Genomic DNA, 14,828 nt, shown 5'->3' with positions numbered 1-14,828 from the left:
AAAGAATTCATTTTTAGGGGCAAAAGTGTAATTTTATTATATCAATTTATAATTTCTTTATTTTTAAGTGCATTTAATTGATTTTTTTTCATATTTGGGGCAAAAGTACAAATTTACTCTACATGTATTAATTTATAAATTTTTTTATTTATAAGAGAATTGAATTGAAAATTTTTTATTTGATCAGGGTGTGAGGCCCCTGCTTACCCTCGTTAGATTTGCGTATGCTTAGCACCACACCCAGCACTTCTATCATACCTTCATGCCCCTACCTTTCAATCGAAGGATAGATTATACTTCTACTTAATTTAGACATGTGACATCATTAGCAGTCACCTAAGAAGCACTTGTGAACGATCCATCACCTACCATATCCGATAATAACTCACGTACAACGATCGTGCTACCTAGTTGGCCACACAATCACCATGTCTCGAATTTGTCAATAACATGACATTACTGGACACGGGACCTCTCCCTTATAAAAATACCCTATGGAACAATGAGGAACGAGTCTTCTTTTCCATCCGCAACCCTAAATGGTTCTCTTTAGCACTTCACCTCTTTTACATACACAACATCCTCCTCTTTTTATTCTCGTACTTTTCAATTCATAGTCAAATTTTTTTTTTTGAAATTCCGCACTCAAATTAAACATTACTACTTTTTAATATAATATGAGTTGTTTAACTATGCATATAAAATTCATTAAAATATAAATGAGATTAAAATAAATTTTTTAATTGAAAAAGTTTCAAACGCTTAATTAAATTAATGGATGATTATGTTTGGATTTTTTAAACTAAAATTTTTATAAAAGCAAAAAAGTATTATTTATACAGAATTTAATTATGTTAACGTGTTATAACATTTTAGTCACTGAGCTGTTAATGGTGTAGCAGTAAACTGACGTGGCACGTTAAATCATCATTTCAAACAAAAATTTTAGGTTAAATTATACAATTGATCCCCATATTTTTTTCGTTTGTTTTGAACAATTTAATTTTTTTTCTTTTATGTTCTTTTACCTTTCTTTTTTTTTTCCTCTTTATTTTCCATTCTCTTCGCTTCTCCATTTGTTTTCCTCCATTCTCCATCTCTTTTAACATAGTATTTTTTATGTTTTCCATTTGTTAAAACTAGTCCCTATACTTTTATTATTTTTGAACAATTTAATTTTTTCTTTTATTTCTTTATTTTCCTTTTATTCTTCCCTTTAGTTTTAACAAATGGAAAATATAGAAAAACTACATTAAAAGAGATGGAGAAGGAGGAAAGCAAAGGAGAAGTAAAAGAGAATGAAAAAAAAAAAGAAAGTTAAAAGAACATAAAAGAAAAAAAATTAAATTGCTCAAAACAAAAAAAAAAATATGGGGACCAATTGTATAATTTAACCAAAAATTTTTATTTGAAATGATGATTTAACGTGCCACGTCAATTAACAGCTCAATGACTAAAATATTACAACACGTTAACGTAAGTGACTAAAACGTAACATTTAAAACATAAGTGACTAAAATGTAATCTGAGATAAATAAAAATAACTATTTTGGTGGTTTACCCTTTAAAATATTGAACTTAATTATTTTTACGTTAAATAAAAATAAATTAAAATCGTTTACCGAATAACATTTTGTATGTTGTTTTTGAGATTTCTGGTTGAACGTACGATTTTGATTTAAAAGCTTAGCAGACTTGATTATAACTCTCAAGCGAACAGCATCATAATCATAATAATTATAATTATTACATTAAAAAAAATCCATCCATTAGCAGATCAGATCTCTTAATTTTTGCTTTTTTCTTATACATAATGAAAATATCCTCTCTTTGTTGCCGACTCTCTCATCCTTCTTCGCTGCTTTTGGATCTCGTCAGAACTTGACCAGGTCACTCCAATGTCTTTTCCTTTTTCTTTTCCCATTTTTCTTTTATTTCATTTTTGAATATCATCGAAGCTCTTCTTAGTTTGATTTAGCTTGCTTTTTTATTTAGATAAAGAAATTTATTTCTCTGTTAGATATATTTTTGTTCATTTGAGCTATTTTCTTTTTTGCTTTTCATTTATGTTGTTTACTATTAAGAGATGGGAGGCTCCTATTTTGGGGGATGGAGGGTTGGGGCTTATTTGTTATAATAAACTTATTTAATGCGGTGTTTTATTACTGAGAAAACTGAATTGATATAAAATTTTATTTTTTGAGAAATAATGCCTGCTTGTTTATAGTGGGAATTGAGAGTTCCATCGTCTCATATTTTCTTCATCTCTTGCTTCCGAATGAAGCTTTTATACTCAGATTTTGACAAGTTTTGATTTTGTATTTGTTTGCAGCAGGTGATATATGGGGCTTTGAATGATCTAACATAAGCACTTAGTAGAGTGGCTGATTCTTAGTTCATTTCATGCCCAAAATATTGTTCACATAATAGTTTTGCGTGATAAACTTGAGCAAAATGATATAGTTGTATAAATTGATGGAAAAGGAAGTACTAATTGGGCAATTGATTAGTTGTGCTTAGATGGGCTTTAACTTAGAATGAGAAAGGAGATGGTAGAGAGTAACTTTGATAAAGAAACAGTCGGATGCACCGGGACAACTGATACTCATAGTAGAAATCAAGGTTCAGGTCTTCGCAGGGAGCCCTCCTTCTCTCGCTGGGTCGATGAAGATGGGATAATCCATTTTGAACACCCTTCCGAGAGTACTGCTCCTAGCATAGAAGGTTCTGATTTTGAGTTGCCTATGCTTAATCAAAGTGGGTTAGACAACGGATTTGTAGACGGGATTAGATACGGTAAATTTCCAGAGCAGCGTATGCACTTAAATGGTGGAAGTACCATGGAAGATTTACATGGGAAAGATAGAAATGGGAAATATACACCTTTTGATGTTGAAAATGAGTATGTTGGGGATGGAAGATCATCAAATATCAGTGTTGATGGAGCCAATTCCACTGGCAGCCCAAAAGCATCTAGCAACTCTATTTCTACTGCAGATGTGTTGAAGACATTGTTCTTTATACTTGTATGGTACACTTTCAGCACATTTTTGACATTGTAAGTACATGGTAAAATCTCAGTAGCATTTTAGCCAATTTTAAGACGATATTTGTTGAAGCTTGTTCATTTTTCCTCTTATATTTTGCTGTGAGTAGGTACAACAAAACCTTGTTGGGAGATGAGTTGGGGAAGTTTCCTGCTCCCTTGTTGATGAATACTATCCACTTCGCATTTCAAGCTTTATTATCAAATGCAATAAGGTGGTATTGGTCTCATAGATTTCAGCCTTCGGTTCCAATGTCATATAGGGATTACTTCTACAGAGGTGAGTGTATCAAACATATGTTCTTTTCTGCTTCTTTATAATGTTAATATGGTGCTTGCATGTGGTCCATTGAGTAAATTTTTTGTAATTATATGTTTAAAATTGCATCATTAGCCAGGTGCATCGTTGCACTTAGATTTAAGGTTTCAGAATGCTGGTCTCCTGTTCTTCTACGGCTTTTCCACCTCTGCATTTCTCTGTTAATTAACTTTTCTATCAACTAATGTACAGATAGACTTTGCCTTTCACAGTTGTACCTACAGCTCTTTCAACTGCACTGGACGTTAACCTGAGCAATGTATCCCTGGTTTTCATATCTGTTACTTTTGCAACAATGGTTTGTTAACTCTTCTGTACTCTTCATTGTGATGTATATTTAGTCTCATCAAATTGGCCTACTCTGTGAATATGCTTTTTGATATTTCTTTTTCTGTTGGTGTTATTGACTATAATATTCTTCCTGTGTACCCTGCAGTGTAAATCAGCAGCTCCTATATTTCTTCTCCTATTTGCTTTTGCATTCAGGTCAGTTTTAAAAATTTCATGTCCATTAATGTTTGGATGATGCTGAACTGTTTAGATCGTCTTCAAGTGTAGGGATGAAGCTCTCTTTTGTAGGTGTAGGGACCGAGTAATTTGGTAGTTTATGCTTATTAGTAGCTTGAAACCATGTATAACTTTGAAAATTTTAAGTTTTTATGCTTGTTCAATGCTAAAAAACTTACATTTATCAGTGATATGGTAGTTTAAGCTCTCTTTTATACATTTATATTAATGTTGACTGTTTATTTTGGAAGGTTGGAGTCCCCAAGCTTTAAACTCTTAGGGATCATTGTGGTAATCTCTGTTGGAATTCTATTAACAGGTATAAGATTCTTGCCAATTCCATATTTTGTTTTGGTAATTGTCTCAGTTCTAAGCGTTAGACAGTTTCTGAAAAGTAGTTAACTTTCTGTTGGACCGAAGTTTTTTTTTTCATTGACCAATTTATTTTCCTTGAAATAACAAGCGTGCCCTAGATGTTGAAATCAATTTTGAAACCCATTTTAAAAAAATCTCTTTTGGGTGCTTTTTTTTCTTGAAAAACTTTTGGGTACTTATTTAGTTTTGCTTTTATGTTGTAAATATGATACATTCTCGTATCTTTAATAATGGATTGCATATTTCAAGAAAATGATCTATTTGGTATAATTGATTTATTGTTTTTATTGTTTCAAATATATAATCTACTAAAATCTCTTTTAACCGCGATCTTACAATCTCTTTCCAACATTAAATCTTGCCTTAATTATCCAAATCAATCTGACAGACTATACATTCTACAGTGAGAGTAATATGTGAGCTGGTTGTGACATCCTTCATTGCTGCTGTTGCTTCTCTGTGTGTGTGTGTGAAGCTTTTACAATGTCAAATATTAATAACACCTGTGAAAGTTGATCTCTTTTATTCCAGTTGCAAGGGACACTGAATTTGAGTTTTGGGGTTTTATCTTTGTCATGCTTGCTGCTGTCATGTCTGGATTTCGCTGGTGTATGACTCAAATACTTTTGCAGGTATGGCTTTGATTCATTGGTTAGTTACGTGAAACATTAGACTTAGAATTCAAGTATTTATCCAGTTTTCAAATTGTTTTTTTACTTTTTCATTTATTTTTACTGATTATATTGATTATTTATTTGTCTCCAAATTGACTTTTCAATGGTACTGTTGTCTGGAATGGGATTGCTATCTAAAGAAAGAAGTCTATGGTAGGTGCCCTCTGACTATCCCCGTCCTCTCTTTTTTCTCTTTCCTTAAGTTTACTCTTTTTTTCTTGTTCTTGGTTTATTATTGCGATGTAATTTACATACTCTTTTCTATGTTATTAGATCAATGCATTTGCATGATATTGTCATCATATATTGTTGATTTAGACAACATTCTGACTGTGTTCTTGTCTCCAGATAACTCATATATGTGAGATATGGTTAATCCATTGAATTGGATTGATGGCTGCTAGATAGTTTGGTTTAATTTTGTTATATAACTTAATTTTTAGCAATCCTTCTGTCTTGAGCATATAAAGTTTATAATAGGGTTTAAAATTGAATTTTGATATGATATTCTAGAAAACTTTCTTTTAACTGTGAAAGGGTTTGAATTTGTATGTAGCGATAAATTGCAAGTAGTTTGGCGAAAATTTACCTGTTTTGTTAAAATGAGCTAGTCTTTATTTTATGCTTCATGCTTCTGGTGTTTTACAGCATTTAAGTTCATTTCTGTTTAATTTCTCCAGGTTTGAAAAACCCTCTTACCTTCATGAGCTATGTGACTCCAGTAATGGCAGTTGTGACAGCTCTTCTTTCTCTCTTCTTGGATCCATGGCACGAATTCGGACAGAACAATTATTTTAATAGTTCATGGCATCTTGCTCGAACTTGCTTGTTGTTGCTTTTTGGTGGAACACTGGCATTCTTTATGGTATGATTTTATGCTGAAGGGTCCTTTTTTCATTTTCAATATTTTTCTTTGTCTTTTGACTCTTTTCTCACCCTTTGGAAGGTTGGTGAGGTTATTTCTTTCTAAAAAAGCTTACAGGCTTTATGTTTCTCTTCATGCAGCTGTAATACACATCTTGTGGATTGAAGAGGCTAAGCATTTTTTGTTCTTGCAGGTTTTAACAGAGTACATCCTTGTTTCTGTAACCAGTGCAGTTACAGTGACAATAGCTGGAGTTGTGAAGGAGGCTGTCACCATATTGGTATATATTTCGGATATATATTTGTTTAATGGTTTTTACTACATCTTGGTTTTTTACTGAAGGATCAATTTAAGATATAACTTGTGAGTCGCTGGTAGTTCAAACAATTATTATCTACTAGTGCATGCTACAGATGGCTTCCTTTGAGATAGCAGTCATCTGTAATTGGACATTTATTTTTGGTGTTACACATTTATTTTATCCATTTAAGATACAAATGTTCAACATTTATTTCAGGAGTTCCAGCTTCCCTTTATTTTCAGTAATTTTTTGGCTTGTATTTGGGTTGGGAGTGGAATTCTAACCCTCTTTATTTTATCCAACAAAATCTTCTTTAGCTTATCTGGTGACAGTCTTCTCATGCATAACGTTATTTTCTTGTTTTGCTTGTTAATGCTGATTGGGACTGTTGCTTATTTTCCCGCCATTATCTGTAGTTGTTTTTCTAATTCTTTTTCTATTACTTAATCAGGTTGCAGTATTTTATTTCCATGATGAGTTTACCTGGTTAAAAGGAGCTGGGCTTCTCACAATTATGTTTGGAGTCGGTTTATTCAATTGGTACAAGTAAGTGGTCAATAAATCTACTTTTTGAATTTGCAATTCTTCTTGCTTCGGGCACCATCTTCTGCAGAAAAGATGTAGTTATTGATTTTCTTTCAAAACTTTATGAATTTTTTATATTTTATTTATGCTTTAGCGCTTATGGCTGAGAAATTGAATGTTAGGAGTTTCATATTTGTTGGATTGTGTGTTAGAGGAGCCTATGCTTTGTCTTTTGTTGTGGAACTAAAATAATATTTACATTTTTTCAGCTTATTGTTTTTAGATCTTACTGTTCTGTTAGATTGCCTTTGTTCATATCTGAAATCAATGTTTTGGAGGTTTTAGTCATTATGTAGTCGTTTCTTTCTCAAGTGTTGGCATGGAATTAGATAGTGGTGTATAGGAATGTTCTATGTCATTTGAAGGGAGAATTTTGGTCCTTCTTTTTAATATTTTTGCATTTTCCTTTTCTTCTTTAAATCAATTGTGGAATCTGGTGTTTTTAGTTGTTGGTCTACCAAGTTAATTGGTTAAGTTGCTCTTTATTCTGATTTATTACTTCAGTTAAATAATTAACTTGTACAAACTTCAGCATTTCATTGTCACCTGTACAATCTATATCTTTGCCTCTTTTTAGGTTCACTGATGTGATTCCTCAGTTTGTTTACTGATTTCTTTTTAGTTTCTGGTTTCTGCCGTGGCTAAGTTGACCAACATTGCTTTTCTTATTGTTTTTTAAGATACCAAAGGCTGCAGGAGTCAGCACCGACTAAACATGCTGCGAAGTATGTCATCCTTGAGGAGATGGAGGATCAAGATGATATCCGTTGAGAGCTTTAAAGGTCAAATGATGTCCGTTCGGTGAAACCTACTAGGCCTCTCTAATAGTGCCTTGATAAATAAGTTGATTCCTATACATATTTCTGGATTCACCATTCAATCCACGGCTTTTATTCTCACATCTTACGTTGATTCATTTCCTCCAACCGAGTTTGTGATGTATTAATGTTTAATAGAAATTCAGTTTGAACAGGAGATGCCGAGCTCATCGATGACGGGACTTATAGTTTACCTTCAATAATGTCGGTGATACAGTAAGGTTTCCTGCGTTAATAGAAGTTGTAAACAATTTCTTGATGTTTTACAGTTCTGGAAAACAAGTTTGTGTGTAACTTTTAATCAATTTTTTCAATAGGGATTATCTTTTTCTTAAGTACTTGATCCCGCATGCATGCATGCCTGGTCCAATTGTCATTTGTCTTGAGCTCGACATTCTTAAGATATTTGAGGATAGATATATTGCTATAGTGAGTTGTAAGTTGAAATCCAATGTGTTTTCTTTAGATGGCCATAGCGATTGTAATTTCTTGGAACACATGGTTTGGGTTTTACCTTTCCTCTTAGACATACTGTACGTACGTGGTGCCACTTTCACTTTAAGTATCGTATTTGATATATTGATATGTATTTAGATGTAGGCATGTCTTGTGAGTGTGTGATCTTTTAAGAATATGAAATAATTGAAAGGAATGAGTTTGGGTAACACAGTTCATGAGTGTATGATCTATCTATCTCGTATTAGACACATTCTCAACTTTTATGGATTTTCTGATTTGCTTTCCTTTTTATAGTTTTTAGAACTTTTTTCCTTTCTAAAAATGAATTTAAAAAAAAAAAATTTCTTCTAAACAGAAATAGAAAGAAACATCTCTTTTCGGTCTGAAAACAGGAGACGCGGCGTTTCAATTGAGCCTGCTGTACGAATCAATCTTTGTATTGAGCCTGCTACGAGTTTGGTTTCACTTTTTTCTCCATTAGCATCGAAATCGAAGGCATCACAAATAGATTTTCATATTTAATAGTTGAAATTTGCATATTACATATTATACACTACAAATTTCAACTCTTTTGAAGTTGTGTGTGTTAGATAATGTGTTAAATCTAATAAAGTGTTTTTGGTAGCATTTTGTCTTTCATTTACATTGAGAGTCTTGATTGGTTTATAGGGAGGGATATAATATAAGACTCATTAGCGTTGGTATAATGCATGATTAGTTATAGAAATCACCTGAGCGCAAGAGAATCTAAATCATCAATTTGAGGGATTTAAAACTTATTTGCAAGTAGGATACCTCTTGATTTAGGTAGCTCAATCCCTATTCGTAGGCAAGAGCTGGTGGTTCAAGTCATTATATTTACACTTATTTCATTACCCTTACAGGTTATTTGGAAGCATTCTTCCAATGGAGGTAAGAGATAAAATCTTATCGAGAATAATATAAACCATTATTGAAGATTCGAACCATGGTTTGGTGGGCAATTATTTTAAAACCTTTTCTTGAAGAATTTAAAAGTTCTTTCAACAAAAATGTCATGTTTGCTACGAGTATTACTTTTTATATATGTTCTAGTGTATGAGTTAGTAACAATAAACAAATTCAAGTGCTAACAAATAAACTTTTAAAACATTTCGCCCGCCAACTCCAAAATTAACGATTATGATGAGTTTTTATTTAGATAATATAAAAAATTCATTACAAGACACGTTATAAGTTATTTACAATAAAATTAAATATTGTTATCCTGTGAAGCCACACTAGATATAAAAATAATAATAACATTTTAATACAAATTTTTAAAAATAATTTAATGTAAAAATGGTCAAGCAAAAATGTCAGCGGGCATCACTTTTAGTTTCTTTTTTAATTTGGGGGTTATGATGTAATTTTGAATTTCATATGAAAAATAAAGCATAATCTATTTATTTTAATTTTTCATAATTTAATCTTGGTATGTTTTCGAATTTAAAAGTTATTAAAATTATTTAATACTATTAAACTCAGTCATCAAATTACTTACTTCAACGAATCAAGATCAACCATTTATTAAATTCATATGCAAAGAACTAATAAAATCATCAACTCAACAATACGTGGAAAATTAGAAAATTTTTGAAAAACTTATGTTTTTATGATTTCTCATGTTTTAATTAAATTTTGCATATCATATATGTTTTTCCATAATCATACAATGTTTGATATTATTAAGTTTGTTTTAAAAGTCTAATTTTTAATTTTTCGCACATAGATTGTTGAATGGATGATTTTATTAATTAAGATAATAAAAGGACTAATTTCTAACTTCTATAAAATAAAGATATAAAATTTAAAATTATACCACAACCACCTAAATTATAAAAAAAAATTTAACCGGACCACTCGATCCACTCCGAGCCATGAACATTTCTAGTCGAGAATGGGTATCTCACATTTTGGCTTCACTTCTTTTTAGATTAAAATATTATTTTTTCGTAATTAAAATTTTTTTTTATCTAGGTAAAAAACCCATACGACGGCTATAAAGAAAAAAAAAAGCTCTAATAAAAAGACCCAGCTACTTTATGTTCGATATGGTAGACGACTGCGAGGAAAACCCATAAAATTACTAGTAGCAAAACTCGCTGCCCCGCTGACTCCATTACTCACTGCTTCTCATTGCAAAGCCAACACTCTTCCATCAGCTTCCAGCTCCTTCAAGCTCTCAAATATTCAGGTGATTTTATCTTTCGGACTCAGCACACAAGTAGCCTATCTGTTCGATATATTGTCTGCAAGAAACCTTCTCCTAATTTCATCCATCGTTTTATTGAATCAAATGCACTGAACAAAATTTATTTTTTTCTTTTTGTGGTAAAAAATAATGTTGGAATGAAATGAAACATTTTCCCTGATGCTATCCTTTCTGCTTTTGAACAGACAAATTTTAAGAGAGAGAGACACTCTAGGCTGCTCTGCTCCTACTAAAATGATAAATTCATTGGTTTTCCCTAGGCCTAGCGAAGTATGTATAATCTTCATTTTCTTTCATTATTAACTTCCATCTTTCTACTTTCTTTTTTGCTGTCAATTCAATAACCAATGCTTTTGCAATTTGATTTCCACGGGTTTTTAGTTTTGACTTTTGAGAGGAATGAAGCTTTATTTATCTGAATCGGATTCATTGTAACCTTTATACATAGATCATTCACTGTTGTTTGTTGTTTGACCATTACTCCATTTCATGGTTTTGGCTTGCCTTTCTACTTGGTTTAACTGTTTCTTTTGTTATAGGCATTTAAGTTCGCTTCTACGAGATTTGACGGGTCAAGAAAATCCAAATACAGCAAACCCAGGATGGAGCTAACCCTAACTCAACCTGATGATTGGCATCTTCATCTCCGTGATGGTGACCTTCTTCAAGCTGTTGCCCCTCACAGGTTGTTTTACTTTAATAACCCACGTTTTCTAATACTAGACTTTGGGGTATTATTCAGGTTTTGGTAATAACCCAAGCCGCTGAAATCACTGTTGCAATCCTGTTAAACTTGTATTTTGGTTGTTGTCATAAATGATAAAAGATTTTGAGTTTTTCAGTTTGTCATTGTTTCCAAGTTTATCTACTTCGACCCATACTGGTTCGGAGTCAATATCTATTATTTGAGATACTCTTTGTTGGATACTGCTTGAAACTATCCCCATATTGCTTTTTCACATCTTTCACATGCACTTGCATCCACTGCTTTCTTGACATCAATGCCAGTTTGTGGGCATGATTTTACATTTTGTTTTTCCTGTTTTCTGAATTTTTATTGAGCATCCAACATGCGTTGGTGGTTTCAAATGTAACCGTCTTGCATTATGATTAAATAGAAGTGAGAAAGATTAGCAATGCCATGCTTTGATCTATGCTCAGTCTAAGAGAACTCTTGTAATCTTTATATATATCTGGTTTACGCTGAAGAATCTACTTATTAGTAGTTGGATTTTTGAACTTACTGACTGATTTTTTATTTTATCTGGTGGATTTTTTACTTATTAGTGGTTGGGTGGTTTCTGTTCTGAAAATTAAACATGTCTGATTACTTCTGTTTTAACAAGCTTCAACCAAATTATCAAAACAGTCATTTGATCACCCTTAGTTGACTTGAATTACTTCTTCAAGTTATAGGGAAATTATCCGTTGACTAATATCTGAATGGTTGTGATTTTTTCTCCCATCTAATTTGCATTATTACTGCAGTGCAAAGCACTTTGGAAGGGCAATAATAATGCCAAATTTGAAGCCTCCTATTACCACTACTGCTGCTGCTGTTGCTTATCGAGAATCAATCTTGAAAGCATTACCTGCCGATAGCAACTTCACTCCTCTTATGACACTTTATTTAACAGATAAAACCAGTCCCAATGAGATCAAGCTCGCTAGTAAGTCTATCTCATATTTAATATGGTATCTAGGAAGCCTCTTATTTGTTTCACATGTGGAAAACCTCTACCAAGTTCCACACTCTCCTTTCTGTGCCAAGCTTTTTCACTTCCTGTTGTTTTGAATTTGGTCCTTTCATTTAGAATAGTAGAGCAACTACAATTAAAGAAGTGACTCCTATTTGTTATTTGGCTCCATTTGTTCTGACTTGAATCTTGCAGTTTTGCTGACAATTGGTCTAATGTGTTGACAGGAAGGAGTGGAGTTGTCTTTGCTGTTAAGTTATACCCTGCTGGTGCCACCACAAATTCTCAAGATGGTGTTACAGATCTGTTTGGGAAATGTCTACCAGTTCTTGAAGAGATGGTTGAGGAAAACATGCCGTTACTGGTAATTTGAACTATGCTACTAAGTTCACTGCTGTATGTTGGTTAACTACATGGCTTTTGTACATTGGAAAAGATCATGAGTTAGCATGTTGTGGAAGCTAGAATGTTTGAACAAGCAAACATTATCCCATTTTGTATGAAAGAACTCATGAATATAGTACGTTACACTTTATACAACAATTCCTCTATTCTAAAATGACAAAAGGCTTTTATAAGCGGGTGGCTTCCTTCTCTATGTTACTTATATTTTAGTTTTTCAAAGGTTTCTTTCTTTAAAAATATGATTTCTTAGATAACACGAGAAAAGAAAATGCTGCCTATATCACCTTGTCGACATTTCAAGACATTACTTCTTCTTCTTCTTCTTTTGCTTTACTTTTGTTGCTTACAACTTGTATTATTATTGTTTTAGAAGAAAGACTGAAATTTGATTTATCTATAGGTTCACGGTGAGGTCACAGATCCTGATGTTGATGTTTTTGATCGTGAGAAAGTGTTCATTGACACTGTTTTGCAACCTTTAATTCAAAGGCTTCCAAGACTAAAGGTTGTGATGGAACATATCACCACTATGGATGCTGTTAGATTTGTTGAGTCCGGTGAAGAAGGTAAACTTAAGTGCCTTTTGGGAAGAAATTTGGTTCTTCATTTATTGTGTTAGTGGTAGAATCGTTTATGTCCTTTTGGATTTCTTCCTTGTTTCTCATTAGCTCTCAAGTTTTTGTTTTCCACTGTAGGATTTTTGGCTGCAACTGTCACGCCACAACATCTTATTCTCAATAGAAATGCTCTCTTCCAAGGGGGATTGCAGCCGCATAATTACTGCCTTCCAGTACTCAAAAGAGAAACCCACAGTATGCTCCAATCAACAGTTTCCTTGATGCTGCAAATAAGCATTGCTATCTATATTTATATCATTGGACTCCCTTCTTCTATGTGTTGGAACTATGTTTTATGAATTATTGCTTTTGTTAAAATCATGGTGTAATTACCATATATGAATATACTTTTTTTCCTTACGGTTTTAAAACTTAGATAGTGTGATAAATTTAATAGCCTTTCTTCTAATAATTGTGTCTTAACACACTTTTTATGTGTGCTGGTCTTACCCCAGGACAGGCTATTGTTTCAGCTGTGACTAGTGGAAGCAAAAGATTTTTCCTTGGAACTGACAGTGCTCCCCATGAGAAACAAAGAAAAGAATGTTCTTGTGGTTGTGCTGGAATTTTCAACGCCCCTGTTGCATTATCACTATATGCCAAGGTCTTCGAGGAGGTACATTTCTTATTTAATTATAAGGTTCTTACTATTTTCAAGAATGCTGCAACGGAATTTGAATCCTAGATGAAACCATATAAATGAAGGAAAGGTTGGTCAGTGATTCCAATGTTCATTTACATCTGTATCCTATGCATATTCAGGTATTGGTGTAGCTGTATAGGGATATAACTCTCCAAGGACTGCCCTAATACATGGAAAATTAAAAGAAAAAAATAATAATACTGTCTGACTTATACCAATTTCGACTCACACCTGAGTTTGAGTAACATTAAGTTTAGATGTGAGTTGGCAGAAAGTTTTGCTTAAAACATTTGAGGGATACATCATGCTTCTCATTGAAATAGTGAATGGCTATTTGTAGGATTGTAGAAGTAATTGTTTGATAATACAGCTGTTTTCAATTGCTTGATCTAATAGAAATACTACACTTCTGGTTGATTATTTACCTACCTTGAGTCTGTCTTTTGGTTTCTATTATAGGCGGGTGCGCTTGATAAATTAGAAGCATTTACAAGCTTCAACGGACCAGAGTTCTACGGTCTCCCAAGAAACACCGCAAAGATTAAATTAACGAAGGCTTCATGGAAGATTCCAGATTCTTTATCGTTTTCTTTTGGCAATATCATCCCTATGTTTGCAGGTGAAACACTTGAGTGGCAACCATGTGTTGGGGAAAAGGCCGAGATGTTGAATGAAGTTCAGGAGGTAGGGGCTAATAAGGGTTAAGCATATCCCTACTTGGAATTTCATTCAGCTCTCTCGTTAGAGAGCCCAAGGTGAGATTCAATCTTTAGTGCCTAATTTGGTTGGTTAATGTAACAACATGAGAATAAACTTATTTAGTACATCAGTGCTAAAATAAGTTATCGTAACATCAATAATAAAAACAGTCCAATCTTTGATAGCCAAAGAGGTTGAACAAGTAAATTTAAAGTATTAGTGTGTGAAATGTTACCTTTGTCCTTAGTGAAAGGAAAAATCTCAACTTTTTATTCATGGCTTCATTTTTTCCTTTTTGAAGTTTATTTTATTTTAAAAAAATCACATGTTTGCCAAATACATTATAAATCTTATCACACGGTATGTGTGCGTTGAAACATAAATATTCACATTAAATATTGAAATATACGATTTAAAATTAATTAATAATAACACATGAAATATATATGTTATTAAAGTGAAAATATTAAATTAAATTATTTATCATGATGTTGGTGCTAAGTTAATTTGTGATACTAATTCAATCAAATTACATTATTAATATATACAAAGTAATAAAATGTATATATATTTTATAAAAAGCAT

The 14,828-nt window shown here is 32.5% G+C and overlaps 2 protein-coding genes across 5 annotated transcripts; both read left to right on the top strand.

The window, feature by feature from the left end:
• Nucleotides 1-1,665: 1,665 nt before the first annotated feature.
• LOC105802363 (probable sugar phosphate/phosphate translocator At1g06470) lies at nucleotides 1,666-7,955 on the top strand. Of its 3 annotated transcripts, none has more exons than XM_012633957.2 (12): nucleotides 1,672-1,889; nucleotides 2,336-3,058; nucleotides 3,157-3,326; nucleotides 3,578-3,663; nucleotides 3,802-3,851; nucleotides 4,124-4,191; nucleotides 4,779-4,879; nucleotides 5,062-5,074; nucleotides 5,602-5,786; nucleotides 5,980-6,066; nucleotides 6,539-6,633; nucleotides 7,353-7,955. In XM_012633957.2, the coding sequence occupies exons 2-12, from the start codon at nucleotides 2,538-2,540 to the stop codon at nucleotides 7,441-7,443; spliced, it is 1,467 nt and encodes a 488-aa protein (XP_012489411.1). In that variant the 5' UTR covers nucleotides 1,672-1,889; nucleotides 2,336-2,537; the 3' UTR covers nucleotides 7,444-7,955. The 3 variants fall into 3 exon arrangements, with proteins under 3 accessions (XP_012489412.1, XP_012489411.1, XP_012489409.1); XM_012633955.2 differs by having other exon boundaries at nucleotides 2,333-3,058; XM_012633958.2 differs by lacking the exons at nucleotides 6,539-6,633; nucleotides 7,353-7,955 and having other exon boundaries at nucleotides 1,666-1,889; nucleotides 5,927-6,063.
• A 1,987-nt stretch (nucleotides 7,956-9,942) lies between these two features.
• On the top strand, nucleotides 9,943-14,519 carry LOC105802364 (dihydroorotase, mitochondrial). Of its 2 annotated transcripts, XM_012633959.2 has the most exons (9): nucleotides 9,943-10,164; nucleotides 10,368-10,452; nucleotides 10,722-10,867; nucleotides 11,671-11,852; nucleotides 12,107-12,243; nucleotides 12,685-12,850; nucleotides 12,980-13,096; nucleotides 13,357-13,517; nucleotides 14,004-14,519. In XM_012633959.2, exons 2-9 carry the CDS (start codon nucleotides 10,417-10,419, stop codon nucleotides 14,247-14,249), a joined length of 1,191 nt encoding a protein of 396 aa, XP_012489413.1. In that variant the 5' UTR covers nucleotides 9,943-10,164; nucleotides 10,368-10,416; the 3' UTR covers nucleotides 14,250-14,519. The 2 variants fall into 2 exon arrangements, with proteins under 2 accessions (XP_012489413.1, XP_012489416.1); XM_012633962.2 differs by lacking the exon at nucleotides 10,368-10,452 and having other exon boundaries at nucleotides 9,948-10,164.
• The last annotated feature ends 309 nt before the right edge of the window (nucleotides 14,520-14,828 follow it).

This window comes from Gossypium raimondii, chromosome 11 (assembly GCF_025698545.1).
Source record: "Gossypium raimondii isolate GPD5lz chromosome 11, ASM2569854v1, whole genome shotgun sequence".
NCBI lineage: Eukaryota > Viridiplantae > Streptophyta > Magnoliopsida > Malvales > Malvaceae > Gossypium > Gossypium raimondii.
The sequence above is the reverse complement of the archived record's forward strand: the minus strand, read 5'-3'. Positions and strand labels throughout refer to the sequence as shown.

Coding starts and splice junctions, on each gene's coding strand:
- LOC105802363 (XM_012633957.2), top strand. CDS start 2,538: ATGAGAAAGGAGATGGTAGAGAGTAACTTTGATAAAGAAACAGTCGGA. Junction 3,059..3,156: donor TTCAGCACATTTTTGACATT/GTAAGTACATGG, acceptor TGCTGTGAGTAG/GTACAACAAAACCTTGTTGG. Junction 3,327..3,577: donor TAGGGATTACTTCTACAGAG/GTGAGTGTATCA, acceptor TGCCTTTCACAG/TTGTACCTACAGCTCTTTCA.
- LOC105802364 (XM_012633959.2), top strand. CDS start 10,417: ATGATAAATTCATTGGTTTTCCCTAGGCCTAGCGAA. Junction 11,853..12,106: donor CAATGAGATCAAGCTCGCTA/GTAAGTCTATCT, acceptor ATGTGTTGACAG/GAAGGAGTGGAGTTGTCTTT. Junction 12,851..12,979: donor TGTTGAGTCCGGTGAAGAAG/GTAAACTTAAGT, acceptor TTTCCACTGTAG/GATTTTTGGCTGCAACTGTC.